The 21558-nt window shown below is 57.7% G+C and overlaps 2 protein-coding genes and 1 long non-coding RNA gene across 5 annotated transcripts in view; 2 read left to right on the top strand and 1 right to left on the bottom strand.

Moving 5' to 3' along the window:
* On the top strand, positions 1-5968 carry TMEM120A (transmembrane protein 120A). Its single transcript, XM_029949528.1, has 12 exons — positions 1-198; positions 1849-1967; positions 2201-2317; positions 3905-3964; positions 4193-4288; positions 4362-4451; positions 4620-4685; positions 4789-4850; positions 4955-5047; positions 5186-5250; positions 5336-5404; positions 5483-5968. The coding sequence occupies exons 1-12, from the start codon at positions 118-120 to the stop codon at positions 5594-5596; spliced, it is 1032 nt and encodes a 343-aa protein (XP_029805388.1). The 5' UTR covers positions 1-117; the 3' UTR covers positions 5597-5968.
* Positions 5950-21558, bottom strand: part of LOC115299980 (NADPH--cytochrome P450 reductase) — a 58419-nt gene continuing 42810 nt past the window's right edge. For both annotated transcript variants that reach the window (XM_029949527.1, XM_029949526.1), the window contains exons 3-16: positions 16566-16614; positions 12264-12392; positions 10825-10974; positions 10214-10338; positions 9839-9928; positions 9497-9595; positions 8348-8464; positions 8133-8251; positions 7739-7920; positions 7481-7630; positions 6913-7183; positions 6688-6833; positions 6517-6602; positions 5950-6424 (exon numbers count right to left, since the gene is read on the bottom strand). In XM_029949527.1, the coding sequence (XP_029805387.1) occupies positions 6280-6424; positions 6517-6602; positions 6688-6833; positions 6913-7183; positions 7481-7630; positions 7739-7920; positions 8133-8251; positions 8348-8464; positions 9497-9595; positions 9839-9928; positions 10214-10338; positions 10825-10974; positions 12264-12392; positions 16566-16614 (1858 nt within the window). In that variant the 3' untranslated portion in view covers positions 5950-6279. The remainder of the gene's footprint in view (positions 6425-6516; positions 6603-6687; positions 6834-6912; positions 7184-7480; positions 7631-7738; positions 7921-8132; positions 8252-8347; positions 8465-9496; positions 9596-9838; positions 9929-10213; positions 10339-10824; positions 10975-12263; positions 12393-16565; positions 16615-21558) is intronic.
* Positions 8327-12726, top strand: LOC115299983. 2 transcript variants are annotated; one of them, XR_003912453.1, is made up of 4 exons: positions 8327-8865; positions 9515-11055; positions 11391-11713; positions 12023-12726. It is a non-coding gene; the product is annotated as an uncharacterized LOC115299983 (long non-coding RNA). The 2 variants fall into 2 exon arrangements; XR_003912452.1 differs by having other exon boundaries at positions 9515-11713.

Below are 21558 nucleotides of genomic sequence, written 5' to 3'. Positions count from 1 at the left end.
CCCGGAAGCGGACGGGGGCGGTGGCTGTGGCGGAGTAGGCGGCCGAGGTGCCTCGGGCGGCCCGGGGTTGCGGCGCGGTCCCAAGACTCGGCTCGTCCGGTCTGTGGCCCGGCAGCCATGCATCCCCCGGCCCCGGGCCCACTAGGTGACTGCCTGCGAGACTGGGAGGAGCTGCAGCAGGACTTCCAGAGCATCCAGGTGAATGCCAGTGCGGGCGCCCATTGGCCCAGAGCCACGTCGCTCTGGCTCGAGGTCAAGGGTCGGGCAGCCCTGGGTCAGGCAGTGGGAGACTTGGGGTCAAGGGTCCGGGACGCTGGTGTGGCTCCGGAGGGCAAAGAGGCCCCGGGTGCTGGTGGCCGTAGCTGGACCCTCCTCTCGGCCTCAAATGAGTGTCTGGTGGCAGCCCCATCGCCGACACCGCCGCTGAGACCCTGGCGGGGACCCACTGCACCTAGCGGACCTGGGGCTTTAGGCGGGGGCCTGGGAAAGCGGCCCTTGCCCCGTCCTTTCTCAGGAGAGCGGCCGCCTGAATCAAAGCCGGCCCTGCCCAGTCTTGGGTCAGTCACTCCGCAAACGTGCCGTGGGCGCTGGCGCGGCTTGAGCCAGAGCAGCGCCAGCAGCGCGGTCCCCACCCTAAGGCAGCGCTGGAAGGTCTGGGCCAGGGGTAGTGGTGTGTAGGTGTGTAGGATGGGCGGGGCCCATCCAGGGTGAAGGACTATGTGGCTACTGTAAAGAGAGTGAGAAGTGGATGGGCCAGATCTTGCAGGGACCTACCTCATGGGCCCGGATGGGATTGGAATCTTTCTGATACTAGTAGGGAGACATGGGAGGAATTGTCTGGATCTGGTTTGTGTGCACCCTTTGCTGTACTGTGGGGAGTCCTGGAGGGAGGGGTGAAGGCTGCTGGTCTCCTCTGGACCGGAGAAAGTGGTTGGTAGGGGCCAGCAGATATAGCACGTGCTGGGTTCTGAAGGGGATGTGGTGGCCCCTTTGGGCCAGGAGAAACAAGACCTTAAAAAGGGTGGAGCCTAGGCCAGCTGGGTACTTGGCCATGGCTGTCTGTCTCCTGGACTGGTTCCATCTCCTTCCTGTCTGCATCGAACCCTTGTTGCCCACCCCAGGCCTGGCCAAGCCTGCTGCCACTAGAGGTTCTCCTGGAGTCCTGAGCAGGGCAGACCTGGTCTCCCAGCCTGGCAACCCCTGCTTGACCTTCCTCATACTGCCCCTGGTTGTCTCCAGGCTGCTCCCCTGGAAACTCACCCACCAGGGCAAAGTGCTCTGGGAAGCTTTGGGCCAAAGGTGCTGGGGGAGGGGTAGAAGGACTGGTCTTACTGCCGGAGGTCTAAGGGCTGGAGCCTGATGACCTTTAACCTAGGAAGCAGATGCGGGGAGTGCCAGAGCAGCAGGCATCTTGGCCAACCTCAGCTCCCCTGTGCTAGTAGGCTGGGTAGGCAGGAGGATCCGGGGGGACCAGAGTGGCTTCAGGCAGCCTGATTGGTCTGGAAGGTAGACCTTTGGACCTAGAATCCAAACTCAGGGTGGGACAGAGAGAGGTGGGAACAACTAGTAGGTGGGCTGAGACCAAGAAAAGCTTCCAGAAACTAATCTGTTTCTGGGACAAGGGGGCTGTGATGGCTTCTGGGCTTTGAGGAGGAGCCCTGTCCCCTGGCCTGCCTGGGGAGGGGGACAACCTCAGGCAGGTCCCTGTGCTGGCTGCCTCCTTTCCTGCTCAGATCCTCCCGAGGGGGCCTGGGGGCATCTGTGCCCTACCCCCTGCCCAGCAGGCTGTGGCTGGTTGGGGGGGGGATGGCTTCCAACCAGCCCAAGCCTCCCCTGCCTGCTCCCCAGGAGACCCACCGGCTGTACCGCCTGAAGCTGGAGGAGCTGATCAAGCTGCAGAACAGTTGTACGAGCTCCATCACACGGCAGAAGAAGCAGCTCCAGGAGCTGGCTCTTGTCCTCAAGAAGTTAGGACCTCCCCCCCCCCCCCCCCCCGCGCCCATCCCTCCCGTACCACCCCGGCCTAGGGCTGGCGAGTGGCTGTCAGATCTGGGGTGGGGGGAGAGCTGACGCTGACTCCTGAGTGTCCCAGGCGTGGCGTCTCCCCTCGCCAGGCTCTGTTTACCCTCCTGTCCCACAGGGGTCGGCTGGGGAAACCTGCAGGCCCCCTGCTCTGACTCCCGCTTCTGTCCACCTGCAGATGCAAACCCTCCCTTCAGTCGGGTGCCGAGGAGGCCGCATGGGAGCTGGAGAACCAGATCAAGGAGCGCCAGGGCCTCTTCTTCGATATGGAGGCCTATTTGCCCAAGAAGAATGGGTGAGACGCCCTCCCCCAAGCTCTGTTCACAGAGGCTCCTGGGAGGTGGCTCGAAGCGTGGTCTTCCTTTGCCTGGTCGCTTGGCCAGCAGATGTTCCCTGGACCCACTCTGGGCCGAGCAGTCAGCACAGCCCGTGTCTGGGAGATGGCACGAGTGACGGTGACAATTCGCTAGATGGGTGCTTTGGGGAGGAAGGACGGGGAATGGAGTGAGGGGTCAGGGAAAACATAGAGCATGAGGGAGGGAGCCTGGCGGGCACAGGAGGCTGGAAACTGCTGGTACAGCCAGAGCTCAGGGAGGTGCTGGGAGACCAGAGGGGAAGCCAGGCCTCAGAGTTTGCTTCAGGCCCAGTAGGCTGGGCAGAGGGACCCTTAGATCAGCCACTGTCACTGAGGAGGGTGGCAGCAGGCAGTGTACGATCCTTGGCTGAGTAAAAAAACATCCAGCAGAGACAGCAGGCAGCAAGACAGCTGGGAAAGAGCATGTTCTGGAAGGAGGGGAAAGCAGGCTCAGACCAGATGGCCCAGGGGGTCACATGCCATATGGAAGGGAAAGGTTTCCCAGAAGCCAGGGTGGCCTTGGAGAGAACCATTCCACAGGATGGTGGCAAAAGTTGATAATGGGGTGACTGAGAGGCGGGGGGACAGACACACTTAGGCGGCTCTTAAAAAGCTTGGCCATGATAGGAAGGGGAACCCAGCAGCTGGAACTTGGCATTGGGGGTGGGAGGTGCTTTTGCTGTGTGTGTGTGTGTGTGTGTGTGTGTGTGTGTTAGTTTGTACCTGGGCACATCTGCCTGCGTGGAGGAGGCCCTCGGAGTGAGAGACCCAGTGAAGGGAGGTGGGGAGGGCTGGGTGTGAGCCCTTCTCATTTGTGAGGGGAGGGGGTGCAGAGAGGGTGAGGAGGGAGGCCCAGGAGATGTCAGCCGCCTGGAGGGAGGGTTTGATGAGACCACCGCAGGATGGTGTAGGGAGCTGGGGTTTATGGGGTCAACAAACTTGCTGATGTGCAAGGGGGGCTTGGGGACTCAGCTGGCTGGGAAAAGAGCCTGGCGCTGGGGGCCTGGCAGTCTCAAGGAGGGCCAGGGTCCGCATGAGGCACCCAGCCTGGGAGGCTGGGCACTTTGGGATCAGAGCAGGAGCTGAATTTCTGAGGGAGCCCTTCTGGGTCGGAAGGGGGCCCTGGCGCCGCTTGCTGTGGGTTGCTGTGGCGGAAAGTTCTCAGGTAGCAGGAATAGGGGAGGGGATGGGGGGTGGCCTGTGCATAGGCATTGAGCTCTGCCCAGGGGCGATCTGAGATGCTGGCCCCTGCTTGGGGGGTGGGGGGCGTGGAGGGGAGAGCCAGGCTGCCCTGGAGGCCCTGAGTGGGGGAGCCTGGGGAGAGACGAAGGAGGCGGTGCTGCTGGTTTACCCTAGAGCAGGAGTGGGGAGCAGGCGGAGGGGCTGGGCCTCTGTGTTTCCTTCCCCAAGGTCAGAACCCTAGGCCAAGGCCATGGGGAATCCAGGCAGGGATAGCAGCCCCAGCTCTGCGCCGTTGGCTGCCCTCCCCATCAGAGACTCTCCTCACCTGGTGTCCCCCTCCCCTAGGTTGTACCTGAGCCTGGTTCTGGGCAATGTCAACGTGACACTCCTGAGCAAGCAGGCTAAGTAATTTGTTGTCATGGGCCGGGTCCCCGCCCTGGTGTCCACCCTCCCAGGTCCTTTCCATCCCACCCCAGCTGCCCCGGCTAAGCCTCGGGGTGCAGGGGGCGCTTTCCCGTGCCAGCCTGTGCCACCCACGGAAGTATGTCCGGAGCAGGAGCCTCCCTTCTGGGCAGAGGCGAGGGTGGGACCTGCCGGTGTCCCAGCCTGTCCCACGAGTGTGTGCCCACCCAGGTTTGCCTACAAAGACGAATATGAGAAGTTCAAGCTCTACCTCACCATCATCCTCATCCTCATCTCCTTCACCTGCCGCTTCCTCCTCAACTCCAGGTGGGTGAGCCGCTCAGCACTGGGCCCCCTGCCCCCTCCAGGCTCTGGCACCAACCCTCTGTGCCCTCCACAGGGTGACAGATGCTGCCTTCAACTTCCTGCTGGTTTGGTATTACTGTACGCTGACCATCCGAGAGAGCATTCTCATCAACAACGGCTCCCGGTGGGTGAGAGCGCGAGGCGGGTGGGGAGGGGGTGGGGGCCCTGAGCCCCAGAGAAGCAGGCACTGGATCAGAGTACTGGTTTCATCCCACCTCGGCCTCGCTCCCCGTCCCTGAGCACCAGTCCTTGGGGCTGTGGGGACAGGAGTGACACTGGCTTCTCTATACAGGATCAAAGGCTGGTGGGTTTTTCATCATTACGTGTCCACCTTCTTGTCGGGAGTCATGCTGACGTGGTGAGTGGCCCGGGTGGGCTCCTGGGCTGTGGCGGGAGGGAGAGTGTGGAACAGAGGATGGTGCCCCTCAGCTCCTTACCCTTCCCACTGCTTTCTACCTCAGGCCTGACGGCCTCATGTACCAGAAGTTCCGGAACCAATTCTTGTCCTTCTCCATGTACCAGAGTGAGTGTCTCAGAGGGCCCCGCTTGGCTTAGGAATCCCCCCATGAGGAGGGGTGGGCCGAGGACTTGGGGCCCCAGCCTTGTTCTAATGCCCCCCACCCCCAGGCTTTGTGCAGTTCCTGCAGTATTACTACCAGAGCGGCTGCCTGTACCGTCTGCGGGCCCTGGGCGAGAGGCACACCATGGACCTCACTGTGGGTGAGTCGGGCGCAGCCGCCCTGGTCTGGAACCCTGACGGCGGGGTTGGGCGGGGGTAGCCGGAAGGGGAAGTCCTTTCTAGTCCACGTGGCTCTGAGAGACCATGTCCGCCTCCATCCTGCTCTCTCCTCCCTGCAGAGGGCTTCCAGTCCTGGATGTGGCGGGGCCTCACCTTCCTGCTGCCCTTTCTTTTCTTTGGACATGTAAGTTGTCTCTGTCTCCCAGCATCTGGCTTTGGGCTGGAGCAGGGACTGGGATCTGCTGTTTGAAACCCCTCATCCCTCTCAGTTCTGGCAGCTTTTTAATGCGCTGACGTTGTTCAACCTGGCCCGGGATCCTGAGTGCAAGGAGTGGCAGGTGAGCTGGGGCCCAGGGAGGCGTGTGCCGGGAGGGCCAGCGCCTACCCACCAGTCCTGACCCCGCTTCCGCCCCCAGGTGCTCATGTGCGGCTTCCCCTTCCTCCTACTCTTCCTTGGCAACTTCTTCACCACTCTGCGCGTTGTGCACCAGAAATTCCACAGTCAGAGGCGTGGGAGCAAGAAGGAATGAGTCTGGGCCTTCCCTTGCCCACCCGGCTCCCTACGGCACCCCTGGCCTGGAAGGGGCTTCTGGCCCCTATGTTGAGGGTGTAGGGAGCTCCCCTCATCTGGGAGGGTCTCTTCTCTCCCTGGGATTCTGTGGGCTCTGTGGGCCCTGAAGGCTATGCTGGAGAGGAGGCCCGGGCCTGCGGGGAGCTAGGGGCCAGCAGCCTCAATAAAGGAAGAGCAGCACAGAGGTGGCTTGAGGTGTATACTCTCCGAAGGGTGAGGTAGGGGGCCTCTGTGCCACCACGGCGTGGGTTCTTGGGAGTCTGAATAGACCCAGGGGAGGCCCTGGATCTGCTCAAGCAATAGAAGTCAAAATACAGAAAACAGAACTTTATTCCAAGGACCAGAGATTATTTAAAATTATTTACAGTCATTGAAAATAATGTGGAGGGACTGGGTCCCAGCTCCGCTGAGAAGAGCCCTTCCCCCAAGGGCCTGAGATGTTCACAAAACACAGGCCCGTCTCCCCTGACCATGCGCCCTGGGGCCAGGGTGCTCCGGAGGGTGTGTCTGGGGCCTGGACTGGTCTCTGTCCCTCGGCCAGGCCTGGCACAAACCAGCCAGCAGACTGGCAGAAGGGAGCAAGGAAAGTGATTACATGGGGAAGCAGGTCTGTGGGGCCTGAGGGGCTGGGCCGGGCCACCCCTAGCTCCACACGTCCAGGGAGTAGCGGCCCTTGGTCATCAGCTTCTTGATGTAGTCCACGGCCTGGGCGTGCTCCATGGCCCCCCCCTCAGCCACGATGTCGTAGAAGGTGTTCTGCACGTCCCTCGCCATGTTCCGAGCATCCCTGGGGTAGGAAGGAGGTGGTGCTGGGCAAGGGCGTACCCCCAACCCTGGCCAGGTGAGCCCCACCCTTCCCCCTCCTCTGCTCCTACTCACCCGCAGACGTAGATGTGGGCGCCCCCTTCGTGGATCAGCTTCCACAGGTGCTCCTTGTCCCTTTTCAGTAAGTGCTGTACGTAGACCTGGGGTGAGGGGCAGAGGTGGCACAGTGACCAGGCGGGTCCCAGGGCTCTGAGTCCCGCCCCGAGGGGCTGCCCGAGGCCTCACCTTGTGGGGCTGCTCCCGGGAAAAGGCCACGTTGAGCTGCGTGAGGGCGCCGTCCTTGTGGAACTGAGTCAGCTCCTCGCGGTACAGATAGTCCTCGTTGGACCGGCGGCAGCCGTAGTAGAGCAGCGTCTCCCCCACGTCCTTGCCTGGGGCCGTGAGCAAGGGTAAGCAGGTCCCCGGGCTTGAGGAACCCTGTGGAACCCTGCCCTGTGCCCGCCTACTTACCCTGCTGCCGCAGCCAGGCCCGCTCCTGGATGAAGCCTATGAAGGGGGCCACCCCCGTGCCGGGACCCACCATGATGACAGGGGTGGTGGCCTTAAAGGGCAGGCGGAACTGGGACTTGCGCACGAACATGGGCACCAGGGCCCGGCGGCCGTTCTCCCCCGCAGGCTCCTTGGCCCGCAGCCAGCTGGTGGCCACGCCCTTGTTGATGCGGCCAGACTTGGTCTCATACTCCACGGCCACAGCACAGATGTGCACGGAGTTGGGGTGGACCTGGTGGGGGTGGGGCAGGGGTGAGGACGCCTGAGGCCCTTTTCCTCCTGTGCCCCTTGGCCCTGTCACTGAGCCTTCTCAGCATAGGAACTCTGCTCAGGACCCTTCTCATCCTTCCTCGTGCCCAAACCTCAAAAGCCCCTTTCCAGCAACCACCCTGACGGGCTCAACACCAGCGGAGAGCCGTTTTCGGTCTTGTGGTCCAGCCCGCTGGACCTGTGGTGCTTGGGGCAGAGCTGGGGCCACAGCTCAGGGCACCCCTAGGCTGTGTCCTCCATGAGCAGGCTGGGCCCCCACCTTGGAGGATGAGGCGATGGAGTAGTAGCGGGCCTGGAGACGAGGCAGCAGCTCACACAGGTGGTCGATGGGGGGCCGCAGGGACGGGTAGTCCTGCAGGATGGCCAGGATGTGCCGCCGAGCCTCCACCACCCAGCTCAGGTACAGCTCCTGGGGGAGGCCAAACGCGGGGTGAGGAGCGGTGGGAGCACCGTGGCTCAGGCAACAGGGCTGAGGTGGCAGCTCCCCAGGTGCAGCGGGTGGTAGCGGCTGGCCTACCTTGCCCTCGCCTGAGGAGGATGCCATCTTGCGCAGCTGCTCCTGCTCAGAGGGCTCCGAGGCGTACTGTGCCAGCTCGTAGAGCACGTTAGTGCGTGGAGGGTTGGTGATGTCCAGGTAGTAGGTGAGGGCCGTGCGGTAGGAGGTGGGGCAGGGAAAGGGGTGCTTCTTGTTGGACTCCTCTGCAGGGAGAGGGAAAGAGCATTTGGGGTTAGTGGCTGCTGACCAGACTGTTCCAGAACCTGGAACGTGGGGTCTCAGGTATGAGGGCTGCGAGAACACCAGGGCTTTGGGCCTAAGCAGCTCAACCTAGCTGTGGCTTTGCCAGGGGCCCACTCCTGCAGGCTGCCTCTGGCCCCGCTGGAGGGAGGGCAGCCTCCATTTCAGGACTCACCATCTAGATTGTTCAGGGACATGATGACATCCAGGTCAGCACCCAAGATCTTGCCAAGCTGGTTGACCAGGGCAGAGTCATTGGCTGGGTAAACGGCCACATGGTCCCCAGATTCATACCTGGGGTGGGGGGAATTTGAGGCTCAGGAGGGGGTGGAAGGCAGGGCCAGGAGGCTCTGAGAGGGGTGGGCCAGGGGAGGGGGCGGCTGCCAGCACCTGAGTTTGGAGTCTGAGATGTCTAATTCCAGGTGCATGAGGTGTCGCTCGGTTCCCTGGTTCAGCTTCCGGTTGGTGGTGACCTCAGCCAAGAACGGATTCTTGGCATCGAAGGGGCTGGGTGGGGAAGAGAGCAGCTCAGTGATTGGCCAAGCCCTCAGTCCGAATCTCCCTGCCCCCAAGGGACCCTTCTGGTTTCACAGAACACAGGGAACCTTAGAGCCGGCCTCCAAGGGCCCCAGGAAACCTCTCCAATTATGTCAAAGGTTCTCCCAGCCCCATCCAAGGCAGTGCCCCCAACGACCCCCAGAAGTGGGCAGAGCTGGGTTATCAGTGTCTCCATTTACAGATAAGGAAACTGAGGCTGGCCCCTAAAGGTCCTGGGTTATCAGTGTCTCCATTTACAGATAAGGAAACTGAGGCTGGCCCCTAAAGGTCAAGGAGACCCTCCACCCACTACGTGTTCGTGGGCTGAGTGACAGGAGGACCAGACCCTGTAGACCGCACCCCACGACAAGGTACCTGGGCCCCGGTGATCGTGGAGCAGAGCCCCTCCACCCCACCTGGCCCGGACTGTGTGCCTACAGTTTGACTCTGCACAGTCACTGAAATGTTGGGTTTCCTCTTCAAGCAGGGCCACTGATCTCAAATCCTCGAGGTGTTAGGGGGACTTTCCTGGGTGGCTCCAGGAGTCTGGGCAGCAAGTCAAGGGCCCAAGAGAGGAACACTGTTTTTGGATTAAAAGTCCAAATACTGAGGCAGGTTTTAAGGAAGTGAGCCTTTTCTGCCCGGGTTCAAAGTGGAGCCATGACCATACCCCTAATGTCCTGGTCCAGGCACTGGTAGGGGCCTCCCCACCCCGGGCTACTTAGAGCAAAATGTCACGTTAAGTACAAACTGAGCAAGTGCCCATCTCCCAGCACCCGTGCCCCGGCCTGAGGGACCCCTGGGAGAGCGTGGGGGGGCTCTTCCTCTGCTCTGGCCTTATGCCCTCCTGTGTGGTAGAGGTGAACACGGGGCCCCCACCCACACCCACTCGCAGGCAAGGGTGGAACTGGGGTCCAGGGGGAAAGGGCCTGTGGGCACACAAAGGACTGTAGCTGTTGGGGGCACCTCGGCCCCAGGTCCCCAACCACGCTCTCTACTCACGGTTTCTGGTTCTCATAGCTCTTCAGTCTGCCCATCTCCCCGACGTACACCTTGGCCGTGTCGATGTCTGTGTGGACCACAAGCTCGTACTGGCGAATGCTGGCAAGGGGAGACAGGGTGAGGCGGGGAGGGTCCGGAGGAGGTGGGAGGGCCGGGAGCCTGGGATGCCACAGGCTTTGAAGCCATTCTAGGAGAAGATGAGGAAAGGCCCCCCCCCCCCAGTTGCCCGTCCCTTCCAGGCAAAGCCCAAGTGCCTTAACGGGGGCCCCAGGACCCCCTCGTTCTGGGACTGAACGTCTGCCAGGTCCTGGCATGCCCCTCCCCCCGTGCGCGCACGCTCACCTGGACTCCTCCCCGGTGGCCTCCACCCCGAAGTGCTCGCACACAGCCGGCCAGAACTGCTCTCGCCACGTGATGAAGTCCTCCTCCAGACTTGGGGGATAGCGGGGAGTGAGTGAGCCCCTCTCCCCGCCCAGCCTGAGGGCCCCCACCCCCACCTGGGGAGGAGCCTGAGGCATCAGGGGGCACTTGGGGGGGCTGTGCTAAGCAGGCGCAGCTCGGAGCCCAGAGGTTGTGGAAGAGCAAGGACGGGTTGACTGCCCTCCCTGCCGCTGGCGCGGCCTGTGGCAGCTTCTCAGACAAGTGGCTGGCATGCCCTCGTGTGTCCCGGTGGGCCCTAACCCTGTGGGCTCCAGGGAGAGGGGCCCGGGCACTCACTTCCCATCGTCGTCGCCCATCCCCAGCTCGAAGATCCGCTGGGCGCCGAGCTGCTCCAGCCGCTTGTCCACGTACTTGCCCATGGCGTTGAAGTGCTCGTAGGTCTTGTTCCCGAGACCAAACACCTGTGTGGACAGAGGGACGCGTCTGAGGCCTGGTCAGCGGTCAGGGGTGGGTTTCCCCCGGGCTGGCCAAGCCACCACACTGCACCCTTGGGCCTCTACACCTGCCAGGCACCTTGCACTGTGAGGCGGGCCACCTTTGGGCCCTAGAAGTGGCTTTGTTTTGGTGACGTGTGGCCCCTAAGCCTCAACCCTGGGCGGCCAGCAGGGGTGATTCACCCTCCTGGCCCCGCCTGTGGTGGTCAGTCTGCTCCACCCTTCTCCCCTTTCCCACAAACAGTGCTCCTGGAGCAAAGCAGGACTGGGGATCCGGGAGCACACTCTCAGCGCTGGAGCCCTGGGCAGAAGCGAGGGCTGTCCCACGAGCAGCCTTCCCTGGACCTCCCCGCCAGGCCCCTGCTCTAAGCCTCTGCCCTGACACCTTGGCCTGGTGGGAACTGAGGGTCCAGGGGCCCCAGAGAGCCCTGGGGGGAAGATGGGGAGACTCACCGCATACTTGACTCCAGAGAGGTCCACATCCGTCTCCTGGAGCCAGTCGTAGAAGTCCTGTGCATTGTCTGTGGGGTCCCCCTCACCATAGGTGGCCATGCAGAACACTGCCAGGGAGTTGTCGATCTCCGGCAGGCTGCCCAGGTCGGCCTGGAGAGACGAGAGCAGGGCCCAGGCCCAGCGACCGTGACTGAGCCTGTGTCAGGTCTGTGCCCACTGGGATGCAGACAGGTGAGCCCAGGCCCTGCCCAGGGCGGCTGCTGTGGGATGGGACAGAATGATTCCGTTGGGAAGGGGCATGGAGCAGTCAGGGAGGGCTGCATGGAGGGGGCTGGCATATGAACCAGTGCCTTTCCAAAGGAAAGGGAACAGCAGGCACGAAAGAACACGCGTAAGGGGCTGACAGGCAGAAGCAGGCTCGGGTCTGGGCCACCAGCCAGCACTCAGAACCCGGTTCTGTGCATGGGGCCCTGGGAGACCCTCCTCGTCCCACAACATCCTGGGACCGCAGCAGGGCCTGGGCTCTTGCAAATTCCTAACCAGCTGCTGGCTAATTTAAAACCCAGGCGTGCAGACAGACGGGGCGGCGGTGCTGGTCACTAAGACCCAAGGTGGTGAATGCAGGAGAGATTGGTTCCGGGGGAAGGGACAGCTGGCAGTGGGGGCTGGGCTACCTCACAATGACCCCGTCAGGGGAGGAGCAAGACGGCAACTCCGGCTTCACCCGCCTTCCTGTCCACCGCCTCTACCTGGGGCTGGTGGCCGGGCTGTCATTAGCCCCCTGACTCTGAAATAGGCAAGCAGACGGCTAGAAGTTTCTTGGGCTTTCGAGAGCTGCTTCCAAGCTTGGGAAGGACACGCAGCCAATGTCTGGAGGAGAGTGAGCAAGGTGAGCTTGCGACAGGCTGGGGGCAGTGGCACCTGGAAGGGACACTGAGTCCTGCAGACTGAGTCCGGTGGTAGACACGTCCAGGGCAGACGGGGGTGGGGATTCTGTGGCTCCAAATGGGGACCTTTGCCCCCAAACCTCAGGCTCCCCTGGCCCCTCCCCAAGTGGTCAGACACACAAGTTAATGCAGCCTTGTTTCAAAGCCAGCGAAGGGCTCTCTGCAACAGCTGCCCAGGGCTGCACTTCGGGGGTGGAGGGGAGAAGCGGAGACACCTCATCCCGGGACTGCTGAGACCCCTTCATTTACAGGCCACGCCCACCCCACCTGGTGCTTGCGTCCCAGCGCAGCCCCCAGCATGGGGGCGCCCAGGGCGCACAGCGCAGGGAAGGCTGAGGGTACACCGCGCCAGGAGCTCACACGTGCACGCCGGGGGCCAGCTGGCTGCCCGGACAAACGACAGGAGATGCCCGTCCCCGTCCGTCCGGGTGGCTGACTCACCCGCACTACAGGAAGAGCTAGGAGAAGGGCTGGGGAGTGGGGCCTGCTCACCAAGTCATACTCCTCGGGGTCTGCAGCCATGCCCCGCATCCCGTAGCGGTGCGCGTCCTTGGACAAGCGGTTGGCAAACTCCTCTGCCGTCCCCGTCTGGGAGCCGTAGAACACGATGATGTTCCTGCCCTAGGGAAGGCCAGACACGCAGGATCAGTGAGGGACCAAGAGCCACAGGCTTCAGCAGAGACCCCAGGTGGCCACAGGGCGGGCTAGGCAGGTGAGGTCTGTCCAGGGCGCCCTCTTCGATCCTGCTCCAAGTCTTCCTAAGTCACTTGGGGGCGATCGTCCCACTGCCCCAGCTACTTCCGGAGGACAGTGACAAAAGCCATCCAGAAGTGAAGTGTGCTCTGCACACTTGGGACAGATTTTTAAAGGACATGTAAAAAAAGATGACCAGGGGCGCCTGGGTGGCTCAGTTGGTTCGGTGGCCGGCTTCGGCTCAGGTCATGATCTCACAGTTCGTGGGTTCGAGCCCTGCATCGGGCTCTGTGCTGACAGCTCAGAGCCTGGAGCCTGCTTCACATTCTGTGTCTCCCTCTCTCTCTGACTCTCCCCTGCTTGCGCTGTCTCTCAAAAATAAATAAAGACATAAAAAAAAAAATTAAAAAAAATAAAACTATTAAAAAAAAAAAAAGATGACCAAACTGTATTCTAGCATAATCCAGTTTTGTCTGCGTATATATTTACACACACACACACACAGGGGAAAAAAATCTAGCAAGAAGTATGCCAAGAGTCTCCAAATAGAGGATTATGGGTAAATTTTTCTGAATACCTATTCTTTATAAAAATCTAGACAATAGGAAAGGTGCCCAATGAGCTGGCTCCCACATTCTTCATTCCACCCTCCCCTCCTGTGGCTCTGCAGCTGAACTCTACCTCAGACTCCCTTTTCGGGGGAGGAGGGTAGCAAATTTGCAAGATCAGGAAAGTGGAGGTGAGGTACAGGCCACCTTCTGGTCCCTTTATGCAGCCATGAGGTTTCTCTGTACTAGGATCCCAGTGCCCTGGCCCCCAGAGAGGTTGCTGATTTTTGTGCTGAGCCCTACATAGGTACAAAGGAAAAAAAAAAGTGTGGGTTATAATTGCTTTAAAGTATTTGCATACCTTTTACGTTTCCTGAATTTTCTACTCATCATTTAAAAAGATATTTTACTTTATTAAAAAACATTTTTTAATGTTTATTTTTTAGAGAGAGACAGACAGACACAGAATCCAAAGCAGGCTCCAGGCTCCAAGCTATCAGCACAAAGCCTGACTTGGGGCTCGAACTCATCAACGGTGAGATTGTGACGTGAGCCCAAGTTGGACGCTGAACTGACTGAGCCACCCAGGGGCCCCTAAGAATGTATTTTAAAATAATCACTTACAAAGACACTTTATAAAAAAGAAAGGCTTATAGAATATCAGGTTAAGGGGACAAAACAGGATATAAAATAGCAGCTAAATATTTACAGTGGCATCAAAGCATCTGAAGAGCTTCAAAATAAGCCTCACAAGGGGCGCCTGGGTGGCTCAGTCAGTCAAACATCCAACTCTTGGTTTTGCCTCAGGTCATGATCTCACAGTCCGTGAGTTCAAGCCCTCTGCGGGCTCCGTGCTAGCAGTGTGGACCCTGCTTGTGGTTTTCTCTCCCCCTTTCTCTACCTGTTCCCTGCTCTCTCTCTCTAAATAAGTAAACTTAAAACAAATAAGCCTTAGTAGGAACCTGCAAGAAATTACTGATCAAGAATTCAAGCACAGGGAAGGCCCTGAGTTTGCAGGGGAAGGGTCTCAACACAGAGGAGGTCAGTTCTCCGTTATCAGTCCAGAAATGTAACACGAGCCGGTCAAAAATCTGAACAGCTCTTTTTACTTCCTCAAAGTGATAGAGAAAGATAAATAGAAAATTCGTCCACCGGAACACAGTGCTGACGGGCGCCACAGAACAGACGAACCCTGAAGACGTGATGCTAAGTGAATGATTCCACTTCTATGAAAGGTCCTAAACCGGCAACTCTGTAAGGGATGCAGGCAACTACAGAAGTGGATTAACGGCTGCTTTGGGCTGCGGGTGGGGGTTAGGAATTAGTTAGTGGGGGTGATGCTAATGCGTACGGGGGCGGCTATTCAGGCGTGCTGAAGATGCTCTGAAGTGGTGGTGACGGTGTGTCTATAAATCGGACTACATTAAAACCACTGAAGCATAGGCTGTGGTTTTTTGAGGGAGAGAATCCTAAGCAGGCTTCTGGCTCGGCGCGAAGCCCAACGAGGGGCTCAATCTCACGAACCAGGAGAACATGACCTGAGTCAAGACCAAGAATCAGATGCTTGACCGACTGAGCCACCCAGGGTGCCCTGAAGCATGTACGTTAAAAGGGTGACATGCAGGGAATGTAAACTGTACCTCACTGAAGCTGTTACCCCAAATACATACCTATGAAATGATGGCCAGGAGGACGGAAAATATGAGCTGTGGGGTGGGGCGGGGCCTAGCATCCCGGATTATCAAAACAAGCTTTCGAAAACCTCAGTAATTGAACCCGAATGACACTGCACACGGACCGCCAGGTCAAAGCACTGGGACAGCGAGATCCAGAGAAAGGCCCAACTACCTATGGGAATTACGTACTTGATATAAACCAGTGGAGAAAAGACGGACGCTGGACATGGAACTGAACTGTGTACAAAAGGACCCATGCTTCGTGGCTGACCCCAGGTCAAACTCCCAACAGATTGAATGTTAATTATGAATGAGAAAGTTCTAGGAAGCACTAGAATAAAATGTGCAAGAATTCTTTTATCTCCTTAGAGTTAATGACTCAAAGTCCAGAAGTCACAGGAAGAATAATAAATAATAAAGTGCACTGTATAACTGGTACACAGGAACACACAAACTACTCACTGGGAAAAATATTTTTAACTCGTGTCACAAACAAGGGGTTCATCTCCCTAATAATTTTAAGGAGTTCCTCGAGAAGGATCAATCCCAACAGAAAAGTGGGCAAAAGATTTGAACAGAGAGGAGGCGCCCGGGTGGCTCAGTAGGTGAAGCATCCAACTCTTGGTTGTGGTCATGATCTCGCAGCTTGTGAGATCGAACCCCAAGTCAGGCTCCATGTTGACACTGTGGAGCCTGCTTGGGGTTCTCTCTCTCTCGGTCCTGTCCCTGCTCTGGCTCACTCGCTCTCAAAATAAACAAACTTAAAAAAGATTTGAACAGAGAATCCATAAAGGAAGAAATGCCATCATCTCCTACAAAAATCTGCTGAAACTCATTCATAAGGAAGATGCAAATCAGAAGCGCAGAGGGTATCTGCTTTTAACTTAGAAAACCGGCAACCCCCACGCTTGGCCGATACGCTCTACTGTCAGGGCTGTGGGCCAACAGGTTTTCTCACACACTCCTAATGAGCGTGCCCTGATGTGACCTGGGGTCGGAGGAGGGACAGTCTGGCAGCTTCCATCATGACTGCAAATGCACACACTCCGGATCCAACAATTCCACGTCCAGGATTTTACTATATTTGCAGATGGGGAGATGGGCCTACAGAGTCACAGTGGCATTGTTTGTAAGACCTGAGGGTTAGAAACAGTCCGAGTACCCGCTGACAGGGCAGCGTGCAAACAAGTTCTAGGATTCACGGCCATGTAATGAAATTACTATGCAGCTACAGTAAAGAACGAGGGAGGGGTCTTTGAATCCCGAAGGAAGGAATGCCAACATAGATCAGCAAAACAAAAACAAAAAGACCTCATGGTTTGTAACAGTGTGTGTAACAGGCCACCTTTTGTGTTTTAAAAAGATGTAAAATAAGAATCTGTGTTCCCCCCTCCCACCCTGTATCCGCATCAAGAAGCTCTAGAAGGATCCATAAAATACTAGAACAATCGGGAAGAGTGGCAGTGACAGGAGAGAGGCTTTCCCCGGAATAGTCTGGGATTTTGACCACACACACGAGGTACCTTCTCATAACATTCAACACACAAAACCGGATCAGACTGTAACAGCGCTACGGCCACAGCTTCCGTCTGCTCGTGGGCAGAGCCTGGACATGGAGGGAGGCCGAGGGACAGTCCCCTGAGTCAGAGGGAGGGGTGACTCTTACTGGTTTGTTCACGAAGTGAACATCTGAGAGTAAACTGTCCCGGAAGGCACAGCAGCAGCTTTGAGGCTTCGGTTAGATGAGAATGTTCTGGCCCGCTCTCCCCTCCTGCCCATGAAGCTGGCCTCCAGCCGGACCTCCCCCCACCCACCAGGCCCACGACCCCCCCCCCTTCCCGCCCACCGCGAACAGCACAGACCCAGAGAAAACTCACCGTCTTCTTCATCTTTTCCACAAAGCTGCTGTCTTTGACAGAGGAGGTCCTGAAAAACAGAAGCATCTGATGGGCACAGGGCGCATCGGCAGCGTGGAGGGAGCCCGGCCGGGGCCGCTCCGCCTGACCACGCAGCAGCGCCTCTGGCCGGGGGACAGGCCTGAAGCCTCTGGAGACACCACCACCTTCAGAGCCAGGGCGGCGGCCCCAGACAGAGGACAAAGAATAGTGGAGAACTTCACTCCCATCCCTTGCCATCCAGCCAACAGTCCTGATGGCCCGGTCACCCCTCCCATCCCTACAGGCTCCCAAGGCCACAGACCGGGGCACACAAGTCCCTTCAGAAGCTGTCTCTGGCCTCTCCTTACACTCCCCTTCACACTCGGATGCACTGATTTATACGCCACTCCCTCATGATGGCCTCGACATTCTGTCCCACCGTGGCCTCCAGCCACTTCCACTGCTGACAGACCCCTGCTCCGTCCCTGAACCCCGCACTGGGCCGTGTGGTCAATGACCTGTTCCCTCCTCTGTGACCATGGCACCTGCTAGAGCCCTAGACCCCGTCCTCTCCAGAGAGGAGCCTGTCTACGCTCCACTCCCAGCCGCTGGCCTCCTGCCCACCCCTCCCCATGCCTGCCCTTTCCCTTCTCTCCCTCCCTGCCCCAGGCCTGCAGGGCCAGGTGCAGACGCCCGGTGAGCCTCGCCAGGGACTCTCAGGCTCAGCCAGCAAGGTGCGAAAAACATACCTTTCTCTGAATGGCAAATCTTTAGATTGTATGAAATATGGCCTGGCTAATCTATGGGTGTCTCCACTCAAAACAACACAATTAATGGGGCGCCTGGGTGGCTCAGTTAAGTGTCCAACTTCAGCTCAGGTCATGATCTCAGTTTATGAGTTCGAGCCCCGCATCGGGCTCTGTGCTGACAGCTCAGAGCCTGGAGCCTGCTTCAGATTCTGTGTCTCCCTCTCTCTCTGCCCCTCCCCCGCTCGCACTTTGTCTGTCTCTCTTTCAAATATAAACACTAAAAAAATTTTTTTTAAATAAAACAGATGACATGATTAAGGACATGAAAGGCAAGCCATAGCACGGGACAAGATGTTCACAACTTCTGTCTATCTGACAAAGGACTTGAGCTGAGAGTCTCAGAAATCCCTACAAGTCAATTAGGAAAAGATGAAAATCCAACAGAAAATTTTTCAAAAGACCTGAACAAGCACTTTCCTTTTTTTTTTTTTAAGTTTTTATTTTTAAGTAATCTCTATACCCAATCTGGGGCTCGAACCCACAACCCCAAGACCAAAAGTCATGTGCTTTTCCTAATGAGCCAGCCAGATGCCCCTTGAACAAGTACTTTCTTAAAGACAGTATCTAAATGGCCAGAGACGAGTGACAAGACGCTGGACATCATTGGTTACCAGAGAAACGACAAACAAAACCCCAGTGAGACTACGGGAGAGATGGAGCACATCACACCAGGCGGAGCTCTGGTGGGGAGCACCGCACGGCCCAGCCGCCCTGGAACACTGTTTGGCAGGATTCCCTGTAAACCTAAGCCTGGCAATTCACTCCCTGGTGTGTCCCGGGCAGAGCACACGGTGCCCGTGCACCAAAATACCTGCATAGAATGTTCTAGCAGCATTAGACATGTGGGTGCCAGACAGGAAACAACCCTAATACTGTCCATCCACAGGGGAACAAACAAACAGTGGCATATTTACACAACGGAACATTCTCCACGGGCGGCCTCGAAGACGAGCGAGTGGTTAGTGCGCACACAGGGATGAAGGGGTCTCACGGCGAGACGCTGAGCTCGAGGAGAGGGTGGGGGTGGGAGGGAGAAGGCACTGGTGCGACTTCATTATGCAAAGTCCCCACAAGCAGCAGGCCTGACTGGGGAGGGCCAGCAGGGGCTCCTAGGGTGCTGAGAACAATTGGAGCTCACAAGCCAGTGGTAGTAACCCCCGCCTTGCTCACGCGGTGAGGTCCCCTCTCGGTGGGACCTTCCTGCAGACACTGCAGCTCAAGAACATTCACGCTTACACGATTTGCTTCCAAAATCCACTTTTTCCTTCAACCAAAACCCTCGGCGGGCAGGGGTGGCAACAACGTGGAGGGCTGAGCAGGGGCGATTCCCAGCGGGCCGCTTTGCAGCTGAGTGAACTTGACCCAGTGTCTCACTGATGCTCAGCCAGAAAACGGGACTGACAAATACCACTCTGGAGGTTTCTCCAAATGTCAAATGAAGAAAAAGAACAAAAAGCACGCGGCCCTTAGTCTGGCACGCACAGGCTCCAGGGGGACCGGATGCCCACTTTACAGGACGGCTGCCGGAGGCCTGATTTGCAGTCTGACGTCAAAGTCTTCGCTCTCTCTGCCCTACCCTGGGGCTTCCTGCGCACGGGAAAGTGCCATAGAGTAAGAGTGGAGTGCCAGCACACAGCTGCACGGGCATGCACGCACACACACACGCACACACATCCTATAACCGCGTGAATGTGGCACCTGTCAGAGCTAGAGGCCTGGGGTCTGTGGAAAGACGGCAGTGAAGGCTGCTTTTAAGGATGCCTCTGCGAAGCTGTTGAGACACATGATTTTGCAAACATAAAGACAACAGAAGTTCCTGTTTACACTCCCCTAGGTTCCTCACTGTGTTAGTGGGTCCAGGACCAGAGCATTTTCAGGGCCCCAGAGGTGAATAACATCACCTGTGGGCCCAGGGGAGGCGCGGGCCCCCAGCTTCTCTCCTCCATCCCAGAGGCTCCCCGACACCGGGAGAGGGCCGAGACCCAGGCAGGCCCTCCCTGACTCCCCATTACCCTGACGAGCACTCCCTGGGGAAGACCCACCCCTGTGGCAGCAGGGCCCTGGCAAGAGCAAGAATGGAGGCCCTCAGGCCGGCCCACCTCCTCTCCCAGCTCCAACCCGCTCTCCAGAAGAATCCGGTGTCTGGACCCCTCAGACCGTATGTCCAACTTCCGTCGCTGCTCTGCCACAAACAGCCATGTCTTCCCTGCCCTTCCGGTTCGTGCTCTGCCTAAACCAGAGCGCTCGCCACCTGCACGCTCACATGCATGCTCCCCCAGGACCCCCACCAGACAAAGACAGCAAGGCGTACAGTGGGGGGGGGGCACCCCCCACGGCACCCCTTCTTAATTCTGAGCCAGGAGAGCAGACGACCTGCATTTCTTTTCTTTAAAAAAAATTTTTTTTAATGTTTTTTAGTTTAATTTTTGAAAGACAGAGACAGTGTGAGCAGGGGAGGGTCAGAGAGAGAGGGAGACACAGAATGTGAAGCAGGCTCCAGGCTCTGAGCTGTCAGCACAGAGCCCAATGCGGGGCTCAAACCCACGAACTGTGAGATCATGACCTGAGCCGAAGCCAGATGCTTAACTAACTGAGCCATCCAGGCACCCTGACCCACATTTCGACGTACATCAAACTCAAATCCAAACTGATGCTTACATATCAGCAAGCGAGGCGAGTGTCTCTGGTTAGACCCTCTAAGCACAGGCAGAGGCACGTGCCACTTCCATTTGGATGGTGCTCTGGCTGCTCAAGGGCTACTGAGTCCCATGTTTTAAAAAATGGTCAGAAAGATAAAGTTTAAGAGGTATGAATTTCCCCTCAAATGAAAAGTGGAACAGACTAAGTGCATTTAGTTGACACCTAAAAAGCTTGAGGCTGGGGGCGCCCGGGTGGCTCCGTCAGTTAAGCGTCTGACTTCAGCTCAGGTCATGATATCATGGTTCGTGGGGTCGAGCCCCAAATCAAGCTCTGTGCTGTCAGCTCAGAGCCTGGAACCTGCTTCAGATTCTGTGTCTCCCTCTCTCTATGTTCCTCCCCCACTCATGCTCTGTCTCTGTCTGTCTCTCTCTCTCTCTCAAAAAGAAATAAACATTTTTAAAAAATGCACGAGGCTTGGGTTTGGAGAATATTCACGGATATGGAACGCTTTCTCAATTTCTCAAGTGTGGCCAGTTAGTTCGTGGTGCCGCCGCCACAGGAGCTGGTCGCTCTCAGTGTGGACCGACCACAGCGCTGAGCTCCCGCAGGGCTGAACACACACACTCCCGCATGTGCAGCCGCTCCTAGGGCAGGACATGCCCGCAGCAGGATGAAAACAAGAGCCTGTGTCCTTTAAAAACGGAAGGCATGCCATTGATCGTTCGCAGAAATAAGTACCCCGCCGCCTCGAGAGGGGACATGGCAGAATTAGAACGCCAGGCAGGCCATTCCTGTGATGGTCCCAGGTTTGGTTTTCCACATTACCATTAAAAATACAGTTTACAGTTATAACACTGGGGGGGGCAACTCTGATGTCTAACAGTCAGGGACAGGCTGGACAGATCACAGAGCACCACACGACACGGTTCACTACTGACGGGGCGGGGAGGACTGCCTCCACTGGTGTGGAAGGATGTTCTTGACTCACTATGTGGAAAAAAGCAGGTGACAGGGTAATGCAGGCGGCACAATCCGGTTCTGTTTAGAAGAGAAGGTACAGAAGCGCACACATGACGGGCACCCGGGTGGCTCAGTCGGTTGAGCATCCACCTCTTGATTTTGGCTCAGGTCACAATCCTGGGGTGGTGGGATCGAGCCCCGGGTCAGACTAACGCACTGAGCGTGGAGCCTGCCTGAGACCTTCCCTCTCCCTCTGCCCCCCACACACTCTCTGAAGTAAAATTAAACAAACAGTTTTAATGAAAAAAGAAGGGCAGGCAGGAGCAGCACGTTAAGAATTGTTCTGTCCCAGTGTTGAGCGACTGTGAGTCTCTTTTGTTTCCTCCTATGGCCGATTTCTATTCCCAACCCCCTCAAAAATAAAAATTACATTCTAGGTTCAGAAATATGTGTGGATATGAACAGATTTGGAAGGTTCTGTCCAATAAGGACAACTTCCACCCAAGTAGAGATGGCATCAGAGACACAGGGCTGAGCAGGGGCACAGAGGCCTCTGATGTGAGTGCATCTCCACCTTGCAGATG

Source organism: Suricata suricatta, chromosome 8 (genome assembly GCF_006229205.1).
Source record: "Suricata suricatta isolate VVHF042 chromosome 8, meerkat_22Aug2017_6uvM2_HiC, whole genome shotgun sequence".
In the NCBI taxonomy this organism is placed as follows: domain Eukaryota; kingdom Metazoa; phylum Chordata; class Mammalia; order Carnivora; family Herpestidae; genus Suricata; species Suricata suricatta.
Note: the sequence above shows the minus strand (reverse complement) of the source record. Positions and strands in the feature narration are given on the sequence as shown.